A 19,668-nucleotide genomic window follows, 5' to 3' on the forward strand; every position below is an offset into this window, starting at 1 on the left:
CCGGACTAGAAAACACATTGGTGTTTTCATCAGGGGGCTTTAAATGCAAAGGTTGGGATTCCATGATGTGCTTTACAACCAACTCAGTGACAGTGCAACATTTGGTTGCTTCTGGCTGCATTCGTAACACAACAAGCCCCTTTTCCATCCATGTAACTTTGCTGTGTTTACCATCTCGTCTACTCCTCACTCTCATTACTGCTCAGCCCTTTTCTCCATCTCTCTCTCCCACCCACCTTTCACCCCACCACCTATTCTATTCATCCCTATCTTGCAGTTTGCTTCTCTACCTCTTGGCCCCTGTGTATTAAACTGGAGCATGGAAACAGATTCCCTTAAGTACCTGCTCTGGAATCTCCTCCGCGATGATAACTCCAGACCCTTTCCATGCAGAGCTGGGAAAACAGTCAACCCAAACTCGAATTTTCAGAGGGAAGGGGAAAAAAAGGACCAAGCCATTAAAATGTTTTTGCAACCTTTTGAAATGTAAATTACTGTCATTGATGGGGTCACCTCTTTACTCACTGCATTCGTCAGAATATTTATGAGCATGTAATCTTGGAGAGCATTCATTTGTGTACGGTTCAAATGGGGGTGCTCATAAATTACCGTAAGCCGCCGTAGCAGGAGACAGATGAGCTGTTGTCACCCAGATTTTCTTTATGCCACATTACTGCTCTGTCAGAGCTCAGGTCTTTGCCTGATCTGGCTTTGATAGAGTTGCACACATCTGGACACAGAGTTTTTGGTGCTGACACTTGGGTTAAACTTTTTCCTCTGAACAACCACAGCCATCCCCTGAGGTGAAATGTGCAACAATGCAAGATAGAGAACAGGTACAAAATAACATTACTGCCAAGTGCCACCTGGATTTCCCATTATTGCCTTGTAAAGAGTAAGCTGTGAGTCTTTAAAGTTTATTTATGCTTAAATAGCGCCTTGTTGTTAATCCTAAGAGCAGGTGACTGATATATAGTGGTCATGAAATGTGTGTATACAGGCACAGTGGCGTGTAATTACTGGGATGAGTGACAGATGCTGAAGGCGGAAGAAGACTGTTCCCATGTGAAGCTGACATGGTTGCATCAGTAGCACTGGATCATCGGAACCAAATGAAGCCTTCACACTGTCTACCTCGGCCTATTCCCAGCTGCGCCATCAGTGAGTTATCTGTTTTCTGAGGCAGTATGGGAAAAAGGAATGTTCACATATTTGTGCTCTGGTTATTGCTGTTCCGTGTTCTCGCTACTTGCTCTATCTCGATACAAATTTAACAGAAAATAATTGTGTTTCTCCCTCACCGACTTTAATCCATAACCTGCAGCCAAACATCCCAGCATGTGGGTGTTGCCCTCGTTGCTACACTTTGCCTGTGTGTGGTTTTTTGTATGTTGTGACTGCGTCTGTGTTGCATGGAAAGAGTTTGCAGATAAGCGTCCTTCAGGGACACTGGAGGCTGGAGTACAATACAAGGCAAACAGCATCTAATCCGGTGAAATGATAGACTTTCCAGCTGCCATCTATGTCCACTGCTGCACTCTCTTCTCCCCGGCCTCTGTTTGTATCTCACCAGCAGCACTTAACAACCACTTCCTTTTCACACAGTAAAATAACACATATTGATACATGGGGTGATGGAAATGAGTTCATTAAGTGAGATGACTGTCTTTTGTCTTCCCTATCTCTGGTTAGGCAAGGCTAAACTCTAGATCAGATTTTCCACAAGGTATTTTCAGTGGCAAAGAGGTGGTTTAGTTGAGACAGAGCTCAGAGTTTCAGCTTTCAAAGAGGCTCTTGAAAGCGACCAAGCTGCTAGAATTACCCTTTGATGTTCTACATCAAATATTATCATGTGGTTAGACACAATGTTGGACTTTATCACTTAGCAAAATGCAATTAGTCTGCTGGAGGACAAGTGCAGAGATCGAGAACAATGACACCGATGAAACACGTTTTCAGCTGAGATCCTGTTGGAATCAAGGTAATGAAAAGAGCTCCGTGCAGGTTTTTCATTGTGTTTCAGGAATCGCCCACGAGTGCATGACTCGCACACGGCGTAATGAAATGCCTTTATTGAAACGCACACAGTCCTCCTCCGTGGCGTGGCCATTGAAATTTCCATGATTGCTGAAGACACACAGGTCTCCACCCTTGAGCAGATTTATTTTCACACATGCTGGGTGAGGTGTCTGCAATTCCTCCCCGCCCTGTCATTGTTTGTTCTGCTGTTAAATGTGAATATGAGCAGAAGCCAGGCAGAAATATAAAGCCTCATTTAAGGGCTTCTTCTGCTCCGCCGAGTGCCGTTTTGCTGATGTCACACTGGCCAGCAGCTTTCCAGACGTCTGCAGTCCGGTGTGTCCATCAGCAGGGTGAGAACCAGACCTTGTGGCTCTGTTGTCATCCTCACATCTTCACACTGGCAGCATGATGTAAAAAATGCAGAAAAGACATGCATAATTTCCCCTGGTTCCAACTTTATTTATTCACACATGCATAATGCACCTCGAAAAGGTTCCTGGCTATTTCTCAGTGCAATGCATTGGTGTTAATATGTTAATGATAGAATACATTAAGTATTTTTCTGTGTTGTTTTAAGCCAAATTGCAAATGACATGTGAGACTACTATGTTCTGTGTTTTCTTGCACTGGTCTGTCTCTCTAATTACGTCTGTGCTTGTGTCTGATTTTTGCACACATACCTTTTGTCTGAATGTTGGCAACTCGGTGCAGTGGCTCTCTGATCACCTGGACACACACCAATGGCAATATGTTACTTTGAATGCAGACTTTCCAATATGTGCCCCATGTTGACTTCAAACGGATGTACACATGATGAATTCCCTGTCCAGACACTAAAGCATGCAGGGAATGAAATGGAAATCCTATCTAAGTCAATGTTGCATCATTGTGCCTTGTTGCAAAAAATAGACCCACAAAAACAAGCAATATCTCCACTCCCTTTCGTCACACAAACACACACACACACACACACACGCACGCACACACACACACACACACACACACACACACACACACACACACACACACACACACACATACACACGCACATACACACCTCCCCAAATGAATCAGCCTCCCAAGTGCTTAGCATCCTCAGCATTCCCTGAACCAATCGTGACTGCAGAGCACAATTGCATGACATGAGCGTCTCAGGGGTCAAATGAAATGCACACTCAAAGTGCCACTTCATCTTCAAGGCATAACAGTGAGCAGCAGCCCCAAGTGCAAACTCAAATAACACTGGACTGTATCAGCCATTGTGCTCCTCGGGCCGGTTAAAAAGCCTACATGGTGGTGCATTGTTAGCTCGGGTCCTTAGGCACTTTTCTGCAGCCACGCATGACTTCTCCCCAAACGGGCTGTGATCCAGCCCCTACCGTCTCTTTGCAGACTACCACCGGGTCGGCATGGAATGCCCCCAACACTCTCCACACACACACACACACACACGCACACACACACACACACACACACAAACACACACACACACCTCTGAGACATGGAGTCTGCCTCGACCTGCTGATATGAGCTGTTTGTGTTTTATTTTTACACGGGGGTAAATGTTTTGATTAAAAGGCCGTTACTATTTTGCTAGTCACAATGGCTTTGTAGTGGAGGGGTTTGCTGCCGTGCTGATGGATGGATGGCCGCTCCCTGCCTCCAGTGAGCGGTTGAATGAGAGAGGAGCTGTCATCGCCCGGCTGCCGACACTGAGGCCTGAAGAGAAAGGAAGGAAGAGGAGGGGGGGGGGGACAAAGAGAGCAGAAGCTGGACGGAGATTCAACGGCTGACGATGTGAGGTGGGAGAAGATGTCAGGGAAAGAAAGGAGTAGGCCCACAGACAGAGGGGAGAGAACATGTGTGATGCAGGAGAGGAAGTCAGCGTTGGGTGCTGATCACCTCACACCCCTGTCCCAGAAGAGGGGCTGCATTACGTAAAGAGGAGTGGGGGTGTCTCTGAGCGACAGGCCTGGTGGGCTGTCCGAGTCCACGGTTAAACGCTCAGGCGACTCGCAGGTCCCTTGACATGATGAAAGGTTTCACAGCTTTCAGTAATGGGGAGACGATTACACTGGTTTCTACGCAATGTGCTGGACGGCCACGTCAGAGGATGACGGCATGCCATAAATCTGCAGAACAAATGGAGTGAACTTGTGAAACAGCATCTCTCTGAAGGGTTGGGGGGAAGAATTGACGTGTTTCATTATAAATGAGAGTTGCAGACGCTTTAGCAGGAATCGGTGCTGATAGTGACATCAGATGTGTAGGTCCTCCTAGAATAAAATCACTCTCTCTCTTTGTTTCCTCTTACACAGAAAGAAGAGTTGTGTTCAGTCAAACCAAACAGGAGGCCTTGATGTCCTACACTCATTAAATGCAGGTATCCAAACTTACACAGTGGGAGGAACACTGCTATTAAGTTATCGTGTGATTAGCGCTGGCCTTTAGTTGTATTATTTTTATCTTTAAATTTGAGATTCAATCAGTAAAAAAAGTGTTGAAAGCTGATTAGATGATTGTTTATGGCGGAAAGGCCACAAGTCATTGGGTTTTACAATCTCCCACTGCCTCCTACTGGTGGTCCCTGCACAGTGCATGCAGTGTGGATTTAGTTTGTCCCAGAAGTGAACACACACACAAATATGGAAGTCAGGGAACTCGTCAGCCAATAGTCCCTTCACTAAATCACATATAAATTCACTCGTAAATTGGAATCCCCTGCACATGATTTTTTAAAATCGGAATCCATGAATTACTCTCTAAGATATGTATGAAAATGTTCAACCTCACAATGTTAAAGAAATTGTAAAAAAAATTGCCTTGGAATATACTTAAAATATTAAAAGTAATTGTTGAGTTTCATAATGCAAGAGTCTAGTACATATTTAACTGTGCCAACTGAATATTTTGTTCAATACAAGAATAATAAAGACTCTGACCTGCCAGCTCTGATTGTATCAATGGACCAATTCCCCTCTCATTATTGATCTATTAAAAACATGTATAATATCAATGTGAACAGTGGAGTGGAGTGGAGTATAAAGTGCAGATATTTTTGATATATGCAGTGGAGTAAAAGTGAAAAGTACCTGAAAATAGATGTACCCAATTGAATTAAATATACGTGAAAAACTTGCCTTAACGATATCTACCTAGTTACATCCCAACATAGAGAGAAAATTGAAATCTGACAAACGCTCCTGTGCCTCAAATAAGATGATAACATTGATAACATAACGCTGTGGCACTGAGAACGAGAAGATACAGCTGGAACAATGTCAGCAGTCGGTCCCGGAGTATCCATAACAAACGGATGAAAAGGCTGGCAGAACCCGACACCCTGCAGACAGGAACACACAGTCTTTTGTACCTCCTCTGTGATGAGCCGCTGCATGGAGCACCTGCAGCCTCCACCTCTTACCTCCAAGGTGTGACAGAAAGCCATTGTGCAAATATCAGTCACAGCCTCAGCACTGTCTGACCCAATGGCCTCACCAGGAAGGCTGACAGGGAACAGGAGCCGCTGATACCGGAGATACAAACACTTTACACTGAAATATACAGCTTGTGTACCGATTTAGAGATGTTTACACATCTCTGTCCAATACATTGATGGAGGTGTTACGTTTTCTCGTGAGCACGATATCTCAATAATGCCTTGTGGGAATTATTTCAAATTAGAAACACATGTTCATTTGGACTCAGAGATGAACTTTGAATTTGCTGGTCAAAGCTCAAAGTCATTGGGAACTTTATTTTGGTCTTGTGAAGGGAACATCTCAGGAAGATATCTAAGGAATGTTTTCAAATTGGGTAGAGCCGTTCACTTGGGCTCAACAATAACCTGATTCGATTTTGTTGGTCAGAGGTCAATTTCACAGTGACAGGGACATATCAGGAACACCAGAAGGGAATTTCATCCCCTCTTTGTCTCTTGAATACATTGTCTTAAGAACATCAGGAGAAAATAATTTCAAATTTAATGCAAATGTCTACCTAGACATATCTAAACTCTGCCTTAAGGAAATGTCTTCAATGTGTCCAGTTGTCAGTTTGCCTCAAAGAAATATTGATTATATTTCATGAGTCAAATGTCAAAAGTGAAAGTGTCCTCATATGAGTGTGGAAACAATTTTTGAACGCAACTGCTGTGGGGTATTTCTAGTTTAAAAGAAGACAGTGATTTTGATGCTAGTGATACTGTTACTGTTGTTTTACACATGTTCACTGGAGTACATATTGGTCATATAATGCACTGTAATGTCCAAGGGCTGAATTTGTCACTTGGGTGGTATTACTTTCTCTCTTCTTTTCTTTTTAAATCATATTTTCCTCTGGTGTATCGAGTTACTGTTTGTTGCTGCAGAACCATGACCCCATAGAATCCTCAGAGTTTAATTGAATCCACTCAAATCTGAAAGTTTTGCCAGCTATCTGTGGAAGTTGAGGAGGTCCGTGATGTACGTCTGTGCTAAATTATCACATTAAACTCAAACGCAAAACAACCCCAGATGATGTCATTGACTGAGCGACAGGGTGAACTTTATTCTTTATGTTAAAGAGCTGATTAACTGCAGCAGCGTTTGAGGCTCACTTTTAAAGAATTCTGATCTAATTTAGCTCTGGGGAGGTCAAAACAATTATGTAATGTCTTGTTTGTGCGTGAGGCCTGCAGAGAAGAACGCAGCTGGTCGTGTAACCTACACATCAAGCGCACAAGTAAACAAGAGCTCTTAATTGAAAAATAGCTCTGTTCAAATGAAATCAATCCCTGGTTCAGTTCCAGTTGGTGACCTATGTGGCTTGTCATCTCTTATTCATATTGAATCAATATCATATATATCGTGTACGACACCGAAATGTCAACATCAGCCTGAAAACATCAGTATCGTTATCTACATATACTGGAATGGAACAATGTTATTTGATGGCCCCAATAAGACCAACAAGAAAATCTCCATGGGACTCTTGTTTTCCTTTATTTTAAAATCACTCACTTAATGTTTTTCTGTCTTTTCTGTCCCCATGTTTCAGTGTCACCTGTGTCTCATCTGCATATCACTCCTCGCAGTTTCTGTTTTTCCCCTTTTAAGGTTCCAGATTGTCTTCCCACTACTAGTTAATCAGGCTGTTCTTGTTGTTCTTGTTGAGTTTGTTTCTAACTTCTTACTTGCCTGTATGGCCTGCTAAGATGACTGACATCCATCCCGTGCATTTGAATCTATTCATTGGTTTTAGAAAGTTTTCCAAGACTTGAAGTATAATGTAGTGATTTGAAAGAGTTTCCTATGGGCTGGCCCATGAAGTACCCATGTGACTTTAGCCTTACGTGGAAGGCTGAAGCTTTGGCCATTAATTGTAGGGTTTGTGCTTCAATCCCTAGATCCCCCTGACACCAATAGACCACTTTTAGCATTTTGTCCAATTGCTCCCAAGTTAAGCATGTATGTGTATACAGGAATAGAAATAAAGAAATGAGTCAGCTAAATGTGAAATGTGGTTGTCCACCTCCACTGGGTGAAGATACACATTCACAGAGTGGTCATTTCCCCCTGCTACTTAGTCTTTAGGGTTTTTATATTGTGATTTATTTACATTATATATATATTGGTTCATTTTTGTCGTGCACTGATTGCTGGTTGTACATCAATTTGCCCTTGAAGGATAATAACGATTTTCTTTTATGGACAACTTTAGTTAATCACAAGCTGCACACTATGTAAATTGAAATTAATTAAATACATAGAGAGAAAAAAATATATAAATTAAATTAAATGAATAAAAAAAAGAAATGGTCTTCTGCACAGGAAGTGCACAATGGTCTTCTGCGCAGGATGTGCGCACTGGGTTTCTGCGCAGGATGTTTCTTTATTAATTTAATTTCATTAAATTTTGTTATATTTAATTTAATTTAATAAATTTTTTTTAATTTCCTTTATATTTAATATAATTTGGTACATTTTTGATATTGAATTGAATTGAATTGAATTGAATAATACAAAATATATTTAATTTTAAATGGTTATGGTTCATTGTTGTATTTAAATTTACATAGTATTAGATCCTGTGCAATAGGTGGTTGAAGTCCTGCCAGCACGACAGCCTGACCCAGCTCCTGGTTCCACCCATGGCAGCGTAGTGGCGTGAGGCTGGCTCATCCCTGTAGCCCAGGGAGCGCATTTCTCCCCGCTGGTTCAGGGGTAAATGATGCTGGTCTTCACAGGTGACTGACCTACGCAAGTCCCCCCCACACACACACACATACACACACAGGAGATGATGTTTTTGTGTGTGTGGCCGCGGCGCTTCTCGGTTCTTCCCTGCACTACGCTGCCGGTGCGAACAGCCTCTGATAATAAAATCGATTACTTCTCCTCCACCGCCAGGAGACCGGTCTGTCTCATGGTCTGTCTGCGGCCAGTGCGGTTAATCGCTCCCAGAAGCGGTTGATGGATGAATCCCAGGCCTGGCAGTGGATCGCAGATGCGCTCGGCGCGGGGATGGAACATGGCTCTGTCCAGAGGTCTGAGATGCTGTCAGAGGGTTTTCTCCTGGATTCCGGTGCTAATCATCACCTCCGTGGCGCTGTGGTCTTACTACGCCTACGTCTTTGAGCTGTGTCTGTGTAAGTGTGACAGGCTGTCGGCGGTGCTTGGCCGTTGTTGTGGTTTCACAGTGTGGACGTCGCATCTTGACGCACAGCAGTGTTGACATAGAATCGCGATGTAGACAGCGGGAGCTAGCAAAGCAGGCGGAAGTGTAGTGTAGAGTGGCTGCTCTTATTTGCTTAATGTGAGGTTTTGGCTTTTTAGAAGCGACTCTATCGTCACCGCTGTTATGTCAGCGTCGACTGTTTATTCATCGAGAGGCCGGTGGTTTGGTTTCTAAGCCTTTTAAATCTGGCTAGTCGTGTTAGCCCCTGAATGTCGTTCCTCTTTTGAATAAACTGTTGTTAGCATAGACACATAGCTTCTCTGTTTCTAGTCTCTGAAATCCGCCTCGTGCTTTCACTATGTCATGTGTTTGTTTTTTTTTCTTTTACAGTTACAATAACCAACACAGCGGAAAAAGGTGAGAAACTCACTAGTACTTGTGCTTCAAGCTCAAAATGAGGTTGACAACCAATGAACTCTAATGCTACAGTGACATATGTTCACATGATTGTGACTGGTGTTTTATTGCTTGCAGTCGTCTATCTACTGGTATTTCATGTTTGCTTTGCAATGTTCTCCTGGACCTACTGGATGTCCATCTTTACCCCTCCCGCTTCACCATGCAAAAAGGTAGCCTGGACAAAATGTTATTTACCTGTTGCTGAGTGAGTAAAGTCTGTATTATGAAACAAATATGTTGTTTATCTTGGTGTTTGTTTGCTGCTCTAGTTCCAGCTCTCATACTCAGACAAGGAACGATACGAGATGGAGGAGAGGCCGGACGCCCAGAAGCAGATCCTGGTTGAAATTGCAAAGAAGCTGCCCATCTCCACTCGAGCGCAATCCGGAGGTAGACTGACCCGTCCAGTGATCTTTATTTAAACCCTTTCATTATTCCCTTCTTTTGCCATATCTGCAAACCACTGGGGTCACAGAGCAGGTGCATTAGCAACAGTACGTCATTTTGCTGAAAGCAAGTAGGCAAGAAGAATCAGCTTTGTGTGAGTGTTCATGCCTGTGTCCCTGAGCATCCCTATCCAGAGTCAGTCAATGTATCTCTTTCATTAGTGCTGATTGCAGGCTCAAACTTAAGACCAAGTTTGAGCCTGCAGGATGTAAGTGGAGGGGTAAGCTCAGCTCAAATGTCATTCATTCAACTGGCCATCCTCTTGTCTCCAGCTATCAGGTTCTGCGACCGCTGCCAGGTACTGAAGCCCGACCGCTGTCACCACTGCTCGGTGTGTGAAACGTAAGTCCCCCTCTCCTCCCCAATCCACATGCAGAGAGAGATTACCCCAGGCAACAAGATATTTGTTGACCAGGGACTTCTGTGCTAATTACAAGGTGTTGCTTTGCTCGCATGACATCTCTGGGAAAGAATATTCCGGTAATCAATCAGAACCATCAGAGCGGTTTACCAAGAGAAATAAGCAGACACTGTTAAAAGTCAAAATGAAAGTGAAATGAGTTGCAAAATTATATCAAGACATTAGTGCTGAGTTTTATGTTTTGTATTTTATAGATGTGTATTGAAGATGGACCACCACTGTCCCTGGTAAGTTAGAACTGAGCCGTTTTTTCTTTCTTATGATTAGAACAGGGCGATATGGCCAATAATTTTACCTCAATAAAAATGTTCATATCAGTTGATCATGATATTTGACGAAATAATGTCATGTTATGATTTATATTAAGTTTAAAGACTGAGTTTTGCTCTAAGGTAAAGGTTGTGTTTTTAAGGTTTTCTTTATTATCAGAGAATGACAATCACTAAGCAATCTGAGGTTGATCAATTAGGTGTTGTACCTCCTCACTATGCAAAATGCATAAACATTGTATTGATACATATTAGACTTTTGTTTATTGCTATGAATTCAAATAATTTTTAATTACAATAATTATTTATATTGTTTTATTGCCCAGCAGTAGTTAGGATAATTTCATGTATTCATTTTGCTCTGACACCTAACTTACTTTTTCTTTTAGGGTTAACAACTGTGTTGGCTTTTCCAACTACAAGTTTTTCCTGCTTTTCCTCTCCTGGTCCATGGTGTACTGTGTATTCATTGCAGCGTCAGTCCTGCAGTATTTCCTCAAATTCTGGATGGTGAGTGTCATTTGTCTCGTGTTCCGCATCAAATAAAGCAGTCATGTGACACATTGGAGTTGTACATAATCAGCAAGAAGGCCCTTGCCCAAGAACAGACAACAAAGTCACATTCTGTCATGGGTAATACCCTTTTTTTTAAACAACCATTTTTCACTTGTGTGTTTCTCCTTCAGGGGGAGTTGTCAGATAGGCCTGCAAAGTTCCATGTCCTCTTCCTCATGTTCGTGGCGCTCATGTTCTTCGTCAGTCTCATGTTCCTCTTTGGCTACCACTGTTGGTTGGTGGCCAAGAACAGATCAACTCTAGGTGAGGGTTTTCATATTTAACTGAAAAAAAGTCTTTTGCTGAGTAAGTGGTTCTCAGGTTCACAGGTGAATGATCTACTGGAGCTCTATTTTTGAGTTTTGTCCTTTTAATAAAAAAAAAAGATGAGGAGAGTTGAAGCATTAAAACATAATTTGACCCACAGTTGTTTCTCCTTTTCTAGAGGCCTTCTCAGCTCCAGTTTTCAGCAATGGACCAGACAGAAATGCTTTTAATGTCGGCATACGCAGAAACCTGCAGCAGGTATTTGGAGAGGATCGGAGACTGTGGTTTATCCCCGTCTGCACAAGGTGAGCTAAGATGTATAGTCACCTGATTCTTCTCTCCCTGCTCATTTGGCATATGGAATGCACGTATACTATAGACTTACTTTGTGAATGAACAAAAACATTAAAAAAATCTTCACATCAGTGTTGGCACTAATGAACAAAATGTAGAATATGGTTTTGGTTATTGCTGTTTAACCAACCTCTATATTCTTTTACACAATGTACATGACAGCCAAGGGAACGGCCACTACTTCCCCTTGAAGAATCAGAGTTCTGAGTCCAACAATCCCCTGTTGGCTAATGAGGACATGTGGGAGGAATCAGATGATGGCTCTGAGGAAGTAAGCTTGGGTGAGTCACTTTAAAGTTGCCTTATCTAATACTTCCACACTTTTAATACCCATAGTGCATACCTTGCTATACACAATTTTTTTTTTTATTCAAGCCAAAAAATAGAACAGTATTTGTAATATCAATCAGATGCCTGATAAACCAAATTTGTCAGTAGCAGCAGAGTCTGAAGAGAGTGTAACCTTGATTAAATGTGGCAGTTAAGTTGTTTATGACAAGATGTAATCCATATCAAATATAGGTAGAAAATTGCTATTAAAAAGATAATCGATCTATTAAAAAGGGATTATTGATCAATAAGGAATATTATCTATACCTGGTAAGATATTTGAATGCCATTAGTTTACTCCTGTGTGACAGTAAGTTAGAGATAAAGTAAGTTATCTATGATAAATTTCTCTATTTATCATAGATAAATAGAGAAATTTATCTATGATATGATATTAAGTGAACTTCAAGCATGAAAATTGACTTTGTCAACCTTGGATCAGAAGGTGTAAGTCTGAATGTTCGCTGTATTACAGTTCGCTGTGTTTAGACCCCAACAATAACATTCTGCCGCCACCTGGTGGTTAACTACCTAGTGAGCTGAATCCGTGACAAGAAAAGCTCTGAAAGAAAATAATAATTTTCATGCTGATTTTCATGTCTCATTCCAGTTGACAACGAAGACCCCTCTGTTACCATAGAGATGGAGGAATAGGTATTCAACAAAAGGACATTTTACACTGGTACGGAGCATGTAGAAATACAGTATATAGTGCACACTGTACCACATGGTAGATGCATTCCAAATGATATGGATGTACGACACTAAAAACAAAAAAACAGACGAGGGCCAAATGAGTCGATAGGAACTGTCCATGGCTACTCGTACCTTGGTTATTTTACAAAATGAAGAACGGCGGAACTCACTGGACGGATGGATCCCCTCTGAGCTCGTGAATGGAAACACATCAGACGATTCAGACCAAAAAAACGAACATCTTGTCAAATATTACCTCGCATACAAGAAGGCAACTGTTGATCACCACAGGTTGTATAATTGCCTCTGTACATCTCTGTTAATTAGAAAGCTTCTGTCCGACACTGTGATGTTTTATACGCTCCCTGTTTCAGTGTTGGGCTGAGTTTACAGAATTTGATCTGTGCAGGGACCTCACACCGTTGATGCTCCAGAGATCTCTTGTTTAGACTAAGTCATCATATATCTCTCAGTTTGGGTCTTGCGGAATAAGATTTTATTTCATTTTCTTTTCAATTAATATAAACATATTAGAATACCTGCGCCTTATTACTGTATTTATACCTGTGTTTTGGGAGTTTCTCTTCTCCTAAGAATGTATCCAGCTTCCTGCATTTGTGCCATTTTAGGCGCCTATTTACAAAATACATGTTTTTTATCAATAATATTTGAGTTGGGATGCCATTAACAATGTTTGATCAGTCCAGTGATGGTAATTAAAACACAACCAGCTTACAACTGTTGCTTTTGTTGGCAGCTACTGCTCATTATACATCAGTATTCATAATATTCACCAGTTGAATCATATCCTGAATATAAAGTGTTTCATGACTTAAATGCAGATTAAATTAAAAAAAGCACTGAACCTTATTTTGAAGTTTAAGATGAACATAAAAAACAAACAAATATTTAAAAAACAATTCATTAAATATCATAAACTTGTTTTCTAATATATCAGTCATCCCTGTGTAAGATAACACTTATGTGTGGAGGCAAAGAGATGAGAAAGTAAAGTGATAATAGTTTCCTTTACCTAGGGGAGGTAAAGATTCTCCTGTTTTCTTCTTAATTGAGATCTTTATAGACATGCAGTTTACTGTACATATCTAAATGATGACTGACGCTCATCCACTGGCTGGCAGAGGTCAGTGATCTCCTGCAATATGCTATTCTGTTTTCTTTTCTACTTACTTCGTTTATGTATTAGGAATTTTAAATACCGTTGTAACCACTGATGGCCACTGTACTCGGTTCACAACCATTTCTGTGAGTGAGTGAGTCGGGCCCATATCAAACCTTGATGCTGTTTGATTTTTAATCTTTAACTGTGCTGGGTAAGCCAAATGAAATGCTGCTCATGTCTGAGAAATACAATAATTAAAACTGTTTGTCATTCTGTGCATGTGTAAAACATTAGGATGTGGATGTTGAGTGCTTCATGTCGTTTTGTGTCTATTTATTGTTCTTATGATCAGGTTTTGTTCCTGTTTATTGATTCTGAACTGCTGCGGGCGGTGTCTGTTTATTTTGCTCTATCAAGTGACACTTCTAAGCAATGTGCTTTTATCTGATAGTAGGATATTTATATAAAAAATGTTTTTTTCATTAAACAAACAGGATGTCAGTATTGCTTAAGCAAACGTAGTCTCTTTTGAATTGTCTTTGGAGTATGTGAATGTGTGTTTTAAACACCCAAACCACCAGAAATACTGACACTGATTCATTTTCTGTTCTGTCTGTTAACAAATATAAATTCTTTATTGATCCATCACTTGTTGTAACATGCAAAATAAAAGGCTCCAAGTTGAACTCTCCTCATGATTCAGAGTATTCTTCTTTTTATAGCATGAGTATACACCACAACAAAAAAAAAAAACATAATAAATACAATCACTATTAATTTTGTATGAATCTGGGAAATTGTAAGATCACGTTGCAGTATTTGGCACAACAAGGAGAACACAGGGAATATTTAAATAAATGTCACAACAGGTCGCAGATCATGTTCCTCTGGTCTTCCTCAGTTTAGTCTGTGCCAAAGTACCTCTGTCCAAAATGTGTTGGAGCCACTGGATGAACCTCTGTGGTCAGAATGGTGATGTCTGGGAACTCCTGGATTATAGATTTGGCTCCTGGAAGAATAATAAAGTAGCATATGAGGTGGAGTTTTCAAAGCATTACTACCATATGTAAGAATTAGTAAGCAGTAGTTGAAGTTGTAGTAAAATAAACTAGTTTTCTATGGTTCGTTTTATAATGAAATGGGGTTAAGGAATGTGTCCTCACAGGATTAAATATTGCACTGCCTTGTCGAATGGATCTAATGCTCAGTTCTTGAGCATTTCCAGCAGCTGACATTATTCTCTCAACATGCAAACACTGCAGTGACCACTAGGAGGCATTTAAAACACCTCTTTTGTTCAACCCCAGTAAAGTCTTTGGGATTAATAAGATCAACAAGGTCCTCCTCTAAAGAGAATTAAAGGATTTAGAAAATGATGGCAGTAATGGAAAGGTCCAGGGCTTAAAAATCCCTCTTTGGGAAACCCTAAATATTCACATTAAATGTCATTGAAATCTGGTCTTCAGTTAACAGACAGACAACTACAAAAGTCCACAAATTACTACATAACATTACATTAAAATTATTTCAGATGGACATTTCCAGGAAAATGATTTATATTTAAAATATAAACTGGGAGGGCGCAGACCTCCCCCATGGGTAACATCCTAACTTACCATGTTAAATAACGTGAAAAACAAATCCTGCCTGCTGTTTTTCTCTGGCTCCGCTAAAAAGAATAATGTGCTCCTCCTCAGGTAATGTCCAATCACTCCACTAAACTTCATAAAAAACTGTGCAGAAGTGTTTCTGTAATCCTGCTGACTGACAAACAAACAAACAAACACATGAAGGTAATGAAGCTTTTTGTTCATTCATATGAAAACCCCTGTCTGTTGATTTGCTGGTTACAACCCATTATCACTACCACTGAACAGCATTGGGGTTACCACCAGTATATCTAATGTAAGATATGGTGCATAAATAAAAGTTAGTTGTTGATGAGCTGCAATGGCAGTGTGTTGGTTGTGTTTGTTTACCATGAGGTGTGGAGAAGAGGCTGAGGAGGATAATGTGTCTGGGTTGAACTCCGTGCTCTATCAACACCTTCACTGCTTCGATCACTGTATTCCCAGTACCTGCAGTGACAGAAAAATAAAGGCTTCACGTTTGAGTCCCATTTCACCTTTTATACTCAATAACTTGCCATTATGTTCACACAAAAACTTTCTAACTCACTTTACAATAAATCAGGTTAATAAAAAAAGGATTAAATGCAAAACTTTCCAAATCAAAAATACGACTGCATATAACTGATGCATTATATTAGCATCAGAAAAAAAAATACACTGAACTGTGTGCTGATTGATCTGCCCATGATTCTGGCGATTGGCAGGCTGTAATTTCGGACACTGTCAGCACATGTCAGTGTAACCCATCATTCCATCATAATAAAACACATCTTCAACCTGACTTGGTTGCCATCATATTCTTTCAGAAACCAAGAGCAGAAAAATACAGGTTTTTGACATTGGGAAGCCAGGGCTATTAAGATTCTATTTTTGTTGGCTCTTATTATGCTATTCAGCAGCTTGGTGGCTATCTACCAGGCAGTATATAATTTCCCCTATGAGAGCTATAATTATCAGAACAGTGTGAATGGCCCTCTATGATGTGGAAATGCTGAGTCGGTGTGAAGGTCAACTCAGTGGAGATTTCTCAAAATGAATAAATACATGGAAATGTTTTTACATTTGCACAAAAATGGACATCTCTTGACATTTAGAAGCTACTGAAGGAGGTAAACTGGAGTCATCAGCAGGATAAACTGAGCACAGCCCACTGTTACTTACTGAGGATGGGATACATGAGCAGCACCTTTCTTCTGTACACATCTGGGGGGAACTTGGCATAGTAGACCTTGGCTTTCTGTGTCTCTTCATCGCTCTGGATGAGGATCTTGCCAATGCGGATGGAGCGGCAGCAGTCCCGGAGACCCTGTTCCATGGCCTCGCCTGTTGGCAGACACCATTTAAATATATGTGTTGTTTGGAGCAAACTATCCAGTTATAGCTTTTCATCAGTACTGATTTTAATCTGACTATTCCCCTGGCAGTGAGGCTCCCATAACATCAGGTCCAAACCAAAGTGTGAAGAGATTGTTTTTATGGCCAATACCATCCAGAGAGGAATCAGGGCCAGAGATAATGTTTATTATCTTAATAACTGCTCAAGGTACAGTTCTGTAAAACTCAATTAAAATTTCCCATGAGCCCATGTGGTAAGAGGCCACGGCTTTCAGGAGTTTCTTGTTTAGTTCCAGAATAAATAAATGAAATATTAAATATAATTATTTGAGAATCATTAGACATTATTTTATTCATTCATTGACACCTGGACAGTTGCGAGATGTGCCACACAATGCTAGTTGTTATTGTTGGTAATGATGGTATATACCGCTAGCTTCCTTTTGGTTGGCATCTTTCCTCTTACTTTTCTTTTTTACTAATAGGCTCTGCACCTGTGAGCAGTAAGCAGGTATGATTTCATATTTCACTGTGTGGCACAGAATGCATGATCAAGGCATAACCGAGTACATACACATCATATATACCTGATTTTGTCCTAATTATTTGCAAATACTTGTCAATCACTGAAGACGACTATACTCTCTCTTCCTGGAAGGACACGGCCTCTCAGCTGAGTGCACGGAGACTCATCTAGAGCAGGTTGGAGCACAACTGAAAGGACTGAAATTAGCCTGCATTACTGTCATGTATGCTTTTAGAGGTTTTACAAATGACTGATAACAGCTGCATTCAGTCTGAAGGAGAGAGAATGAGCTTCTTCCACCGACTGATGTTCCTTCACCTGCTACAGAATTGTATCTGTCCTGTTCCCCATTTAACATGCTTCTGTTATATTATTTAGTTTTCTAATAATCTTTACCTTTCCCTGAGATTAAAGAACTGACTGCTGATAAAAAGTATGTAATTGTTAGCACTCAGAATAGCCTATTCTTCTGATTCAGTACAGAGCCGAATGTAAGGCATAATACACTTGGCACAAATCACATGGATTCATGGAGACATACTTCTTTGTGCCCTTATAGAAGAGAGGGTTTAACTCACCACTCCTCATTATGCTGACTCCACAATTGCCTCTTTCAAACTTGACACCTTCATACTTGTACCCTGTGGTGAAAAATGCAGGTGGAACAATCACAAATGTAGCTGCTCAGAACAAGACCACTTAGTGTACATATACAATCATGAAAGTTAACTGCTTAGGGGTTGGAGAACTTTATTTATTTGACCATTTATGTTACTGCAGTCAGTCTACTCTGTCAACAATGATCCAGAAGAACCAGATTCTGGATCCAGGCTTTTAACCATTGACTTGATGTTAGAGAGAGAGAGAGAGAGAGAGAGAGAGATCCTCACCTGTTGGTGTAGTCACAGTGCACTCTGAGTAAGGGAGCTGATTCAAGCCCTCTTCAACTACTAGTCTTATCTGTTGGATAAAAGCAATACGCATATTATAAATTTACACAAATATATTTACACTGTGTAATAATGAAGTCATGATCTTACCAGACGGTCGGCACAAAAAACGAAATCTCCTCTGCTGGTTGTCCTGAAAAAACAAAAACAAAATAATAGAGATCTCATCTCTCTTTCAATTTTAATCTTTACTGCACTGTGGGGAATGGACAGGGATCCTCAGTCTATGTGTATGTGTAACATGAACTTGTAACTACACAACACTTCTTAAGAATAGCAGGAGATGTTCATGTTGATAACTTATTTTATTGCTACTCTAACGCATTGATGTACAATAAAAATGCTAATTGAATATGGCAGGGGCATTTAACTTTTTCAGATTTTGTTTCCTTTACTACCTCCGCCATGGAGGTTATGTTTTTGTCTGAGTTTGTTTGTTAGAAGAATTATGCAAAAACTACAGGACGGATTTTCAATTAAACTTAGTGTAAGAATGTCGTATGGGTCCAGGAAGAACTTTAAAAGCTTTGGTTTGGATCAACATCAGGGGGCGAATCCAGGAATTTTCTTTACTTTCAATAACACTGCGAGATCGTTTTTCAATATTTAAAATAATTTGTGGATCTTGATAAAAAAACAAAACAGGCATGTTTAGTGGTCTTATATTTAATGCGTGTGTGGAATTTGGTGCAGATCCAAATAAAAATCCAGATCTAGTGAATTTAAATGTGGTTTCATAAGGGGACAGTTGGGCCGGTGGAGGTATGTGCTCTGCTGAGTGCCATTAGCCAATTTTAATTTATTTTAATTTTATTCAAGAGTTTTGACTGTATCGAACATGCTGTTAGTTTGTCTGTTTACACGTCACAATGTTGCAGGTCTTTGTTTAAGCTATGTTAAGCTCTTATAGTCACATATTAAAACCCAACACATGTTAATGCCCGACACACAATTCAGCCTGATGTAATTGGTGTTGTTGTAATCCATGCATCATCAACTGAAAGGTTTTGTGGGTTCTGACCAGTGTTTAGTCTGCACAGTGTGGGCTTATAGTAAAGTAGGTTTTATTGTTAATCAGTCAAAAACCCCGAATGATTGCTGCTGATGAATCATTGGACTGATTCATCAGCGCTCACATGGTGAGACTTGTTCATCAGGACTTCACGCACCATAAATCTAACATGATTATTCTTTTCTTTGCCATATTCATATTGAGGATCTTTTTTGTAGAACACATTAACTCACATTACTGCATGAACACTCTGAAGATGTGTCTTTAAACTGAACTGGAGGTTCTGATGTCTGAATAAATAGTAACACTTATGGGCACATGTGGCTTGTTGTGGTCTCGATGTGAAGGTGGGAAAGTGGAGACTCACTTGTCTCTGATGATGGTCTGTAGTTCTCGGATCTGGTCGTTGAGAGGGAGCAGCTTGAGCTGCGGTCCCAGGTTTTCCTGACTGGGTAGTGTGGCGGCATCGCTGGGCTCAGGGGTGCTCAGCACCGGGGGGACACCGCCGCTGTTAGCGAACCGGACCTGCTTCACTGGGTGGTCCGGGCCACTGTTGACACTGTTCATCTGCTGGTTGTGGCACGGCATCCTGGGGCGGCGATCAGCGGGGCGGA

The 19,668-nt window shown here is 40.8% G+C and overlaps 2 protein-coding genes across 3 annotated transcripts; one reads left to right on the forward strand and one right to left on the reverse strand.

Annotated features, from left to right (window-relative positions):
• The first annotated feature begins 8,333 nt into the window (after positions 1-8,333).
• On the forward strand, positions 8,334-14,291 carry zdhhc15b (zinc finger DHHC-type palmitoyltransferase 15b). Its single transcript, XM_062393151.1, has 11 exons — positions 8,334-8,650; positions 9,070-9,096; positions 9,214-9,308; positions 9,408-9,528; positions 9,858-9,927; positions 10,201-10,233; positions 10,665-10,785; positions 10,962-11,094; positions 11,276-11,402; positions 11,614-11,732; positions 12,392-14,291. Exons 1-11 carry the CDS (start codon positions 8,479-8,481, stop codon positions 12,433-12,435), a joined length of 1,062 nt encoding a protein of 353 aa, XP_062249135.1. The 5' UTR covers positions 8,334-8,478; the 3' UTR covers positions 12,436-14,291.
• On the reverse strand, positions 14,217-19,642 carry uprt (uracil phosphoribosyltransferase (FUR1) homolog (S. cerevisiae)). 2 transcript variants are annotated; one of them, XR_009921681.1, is made up of 8 exons: positions 19,422-19,642; positions 18,133-18,175; positions 17,983-18,052; positions 17,671-17,733; positions 16,393-16,554; positions 15,580-15,678; positions 15,217-15,364; positions 14,217-14,609 (listed from the first exon to the last, which is right to left on the reverse strand). XR_009921681.1 is itself a non-coding variant. In XM_062393152.1 (7 exons), exons 1-7 carry the CDS (start codon positions 19,640-19,642, stop codon positions 14,503-14,505), a joined length of 765 nt encoding a protein of 254 aa, XP_062249136.1. In that variant the 3' UTR covers positions 14,217-14,502. The 2 variants fall into 2 exon arrangements, 1 of the variants encoding a protein (XP_062249136.1); XM_062393152.1 differs by lacking the exon at positions 15,217-15,364.
• Between the last annotated feature and the right edge of the window lie 26 nt (positions 19,643-19,668).

Source organism: Platichthys flesus, chromosome 8, assembly GCF_949316205.1.
Source record: "Platichthys flesus chromosome 8, fPlaFle2.1, whole genome shotgun sequence".
Lineage (NCBI taxonomy): Eukaryota > Metazoa > Chordata > Actinopteri > Pleuronectiformes > Pleuronectidae > Platichthys > Platichthys flesus.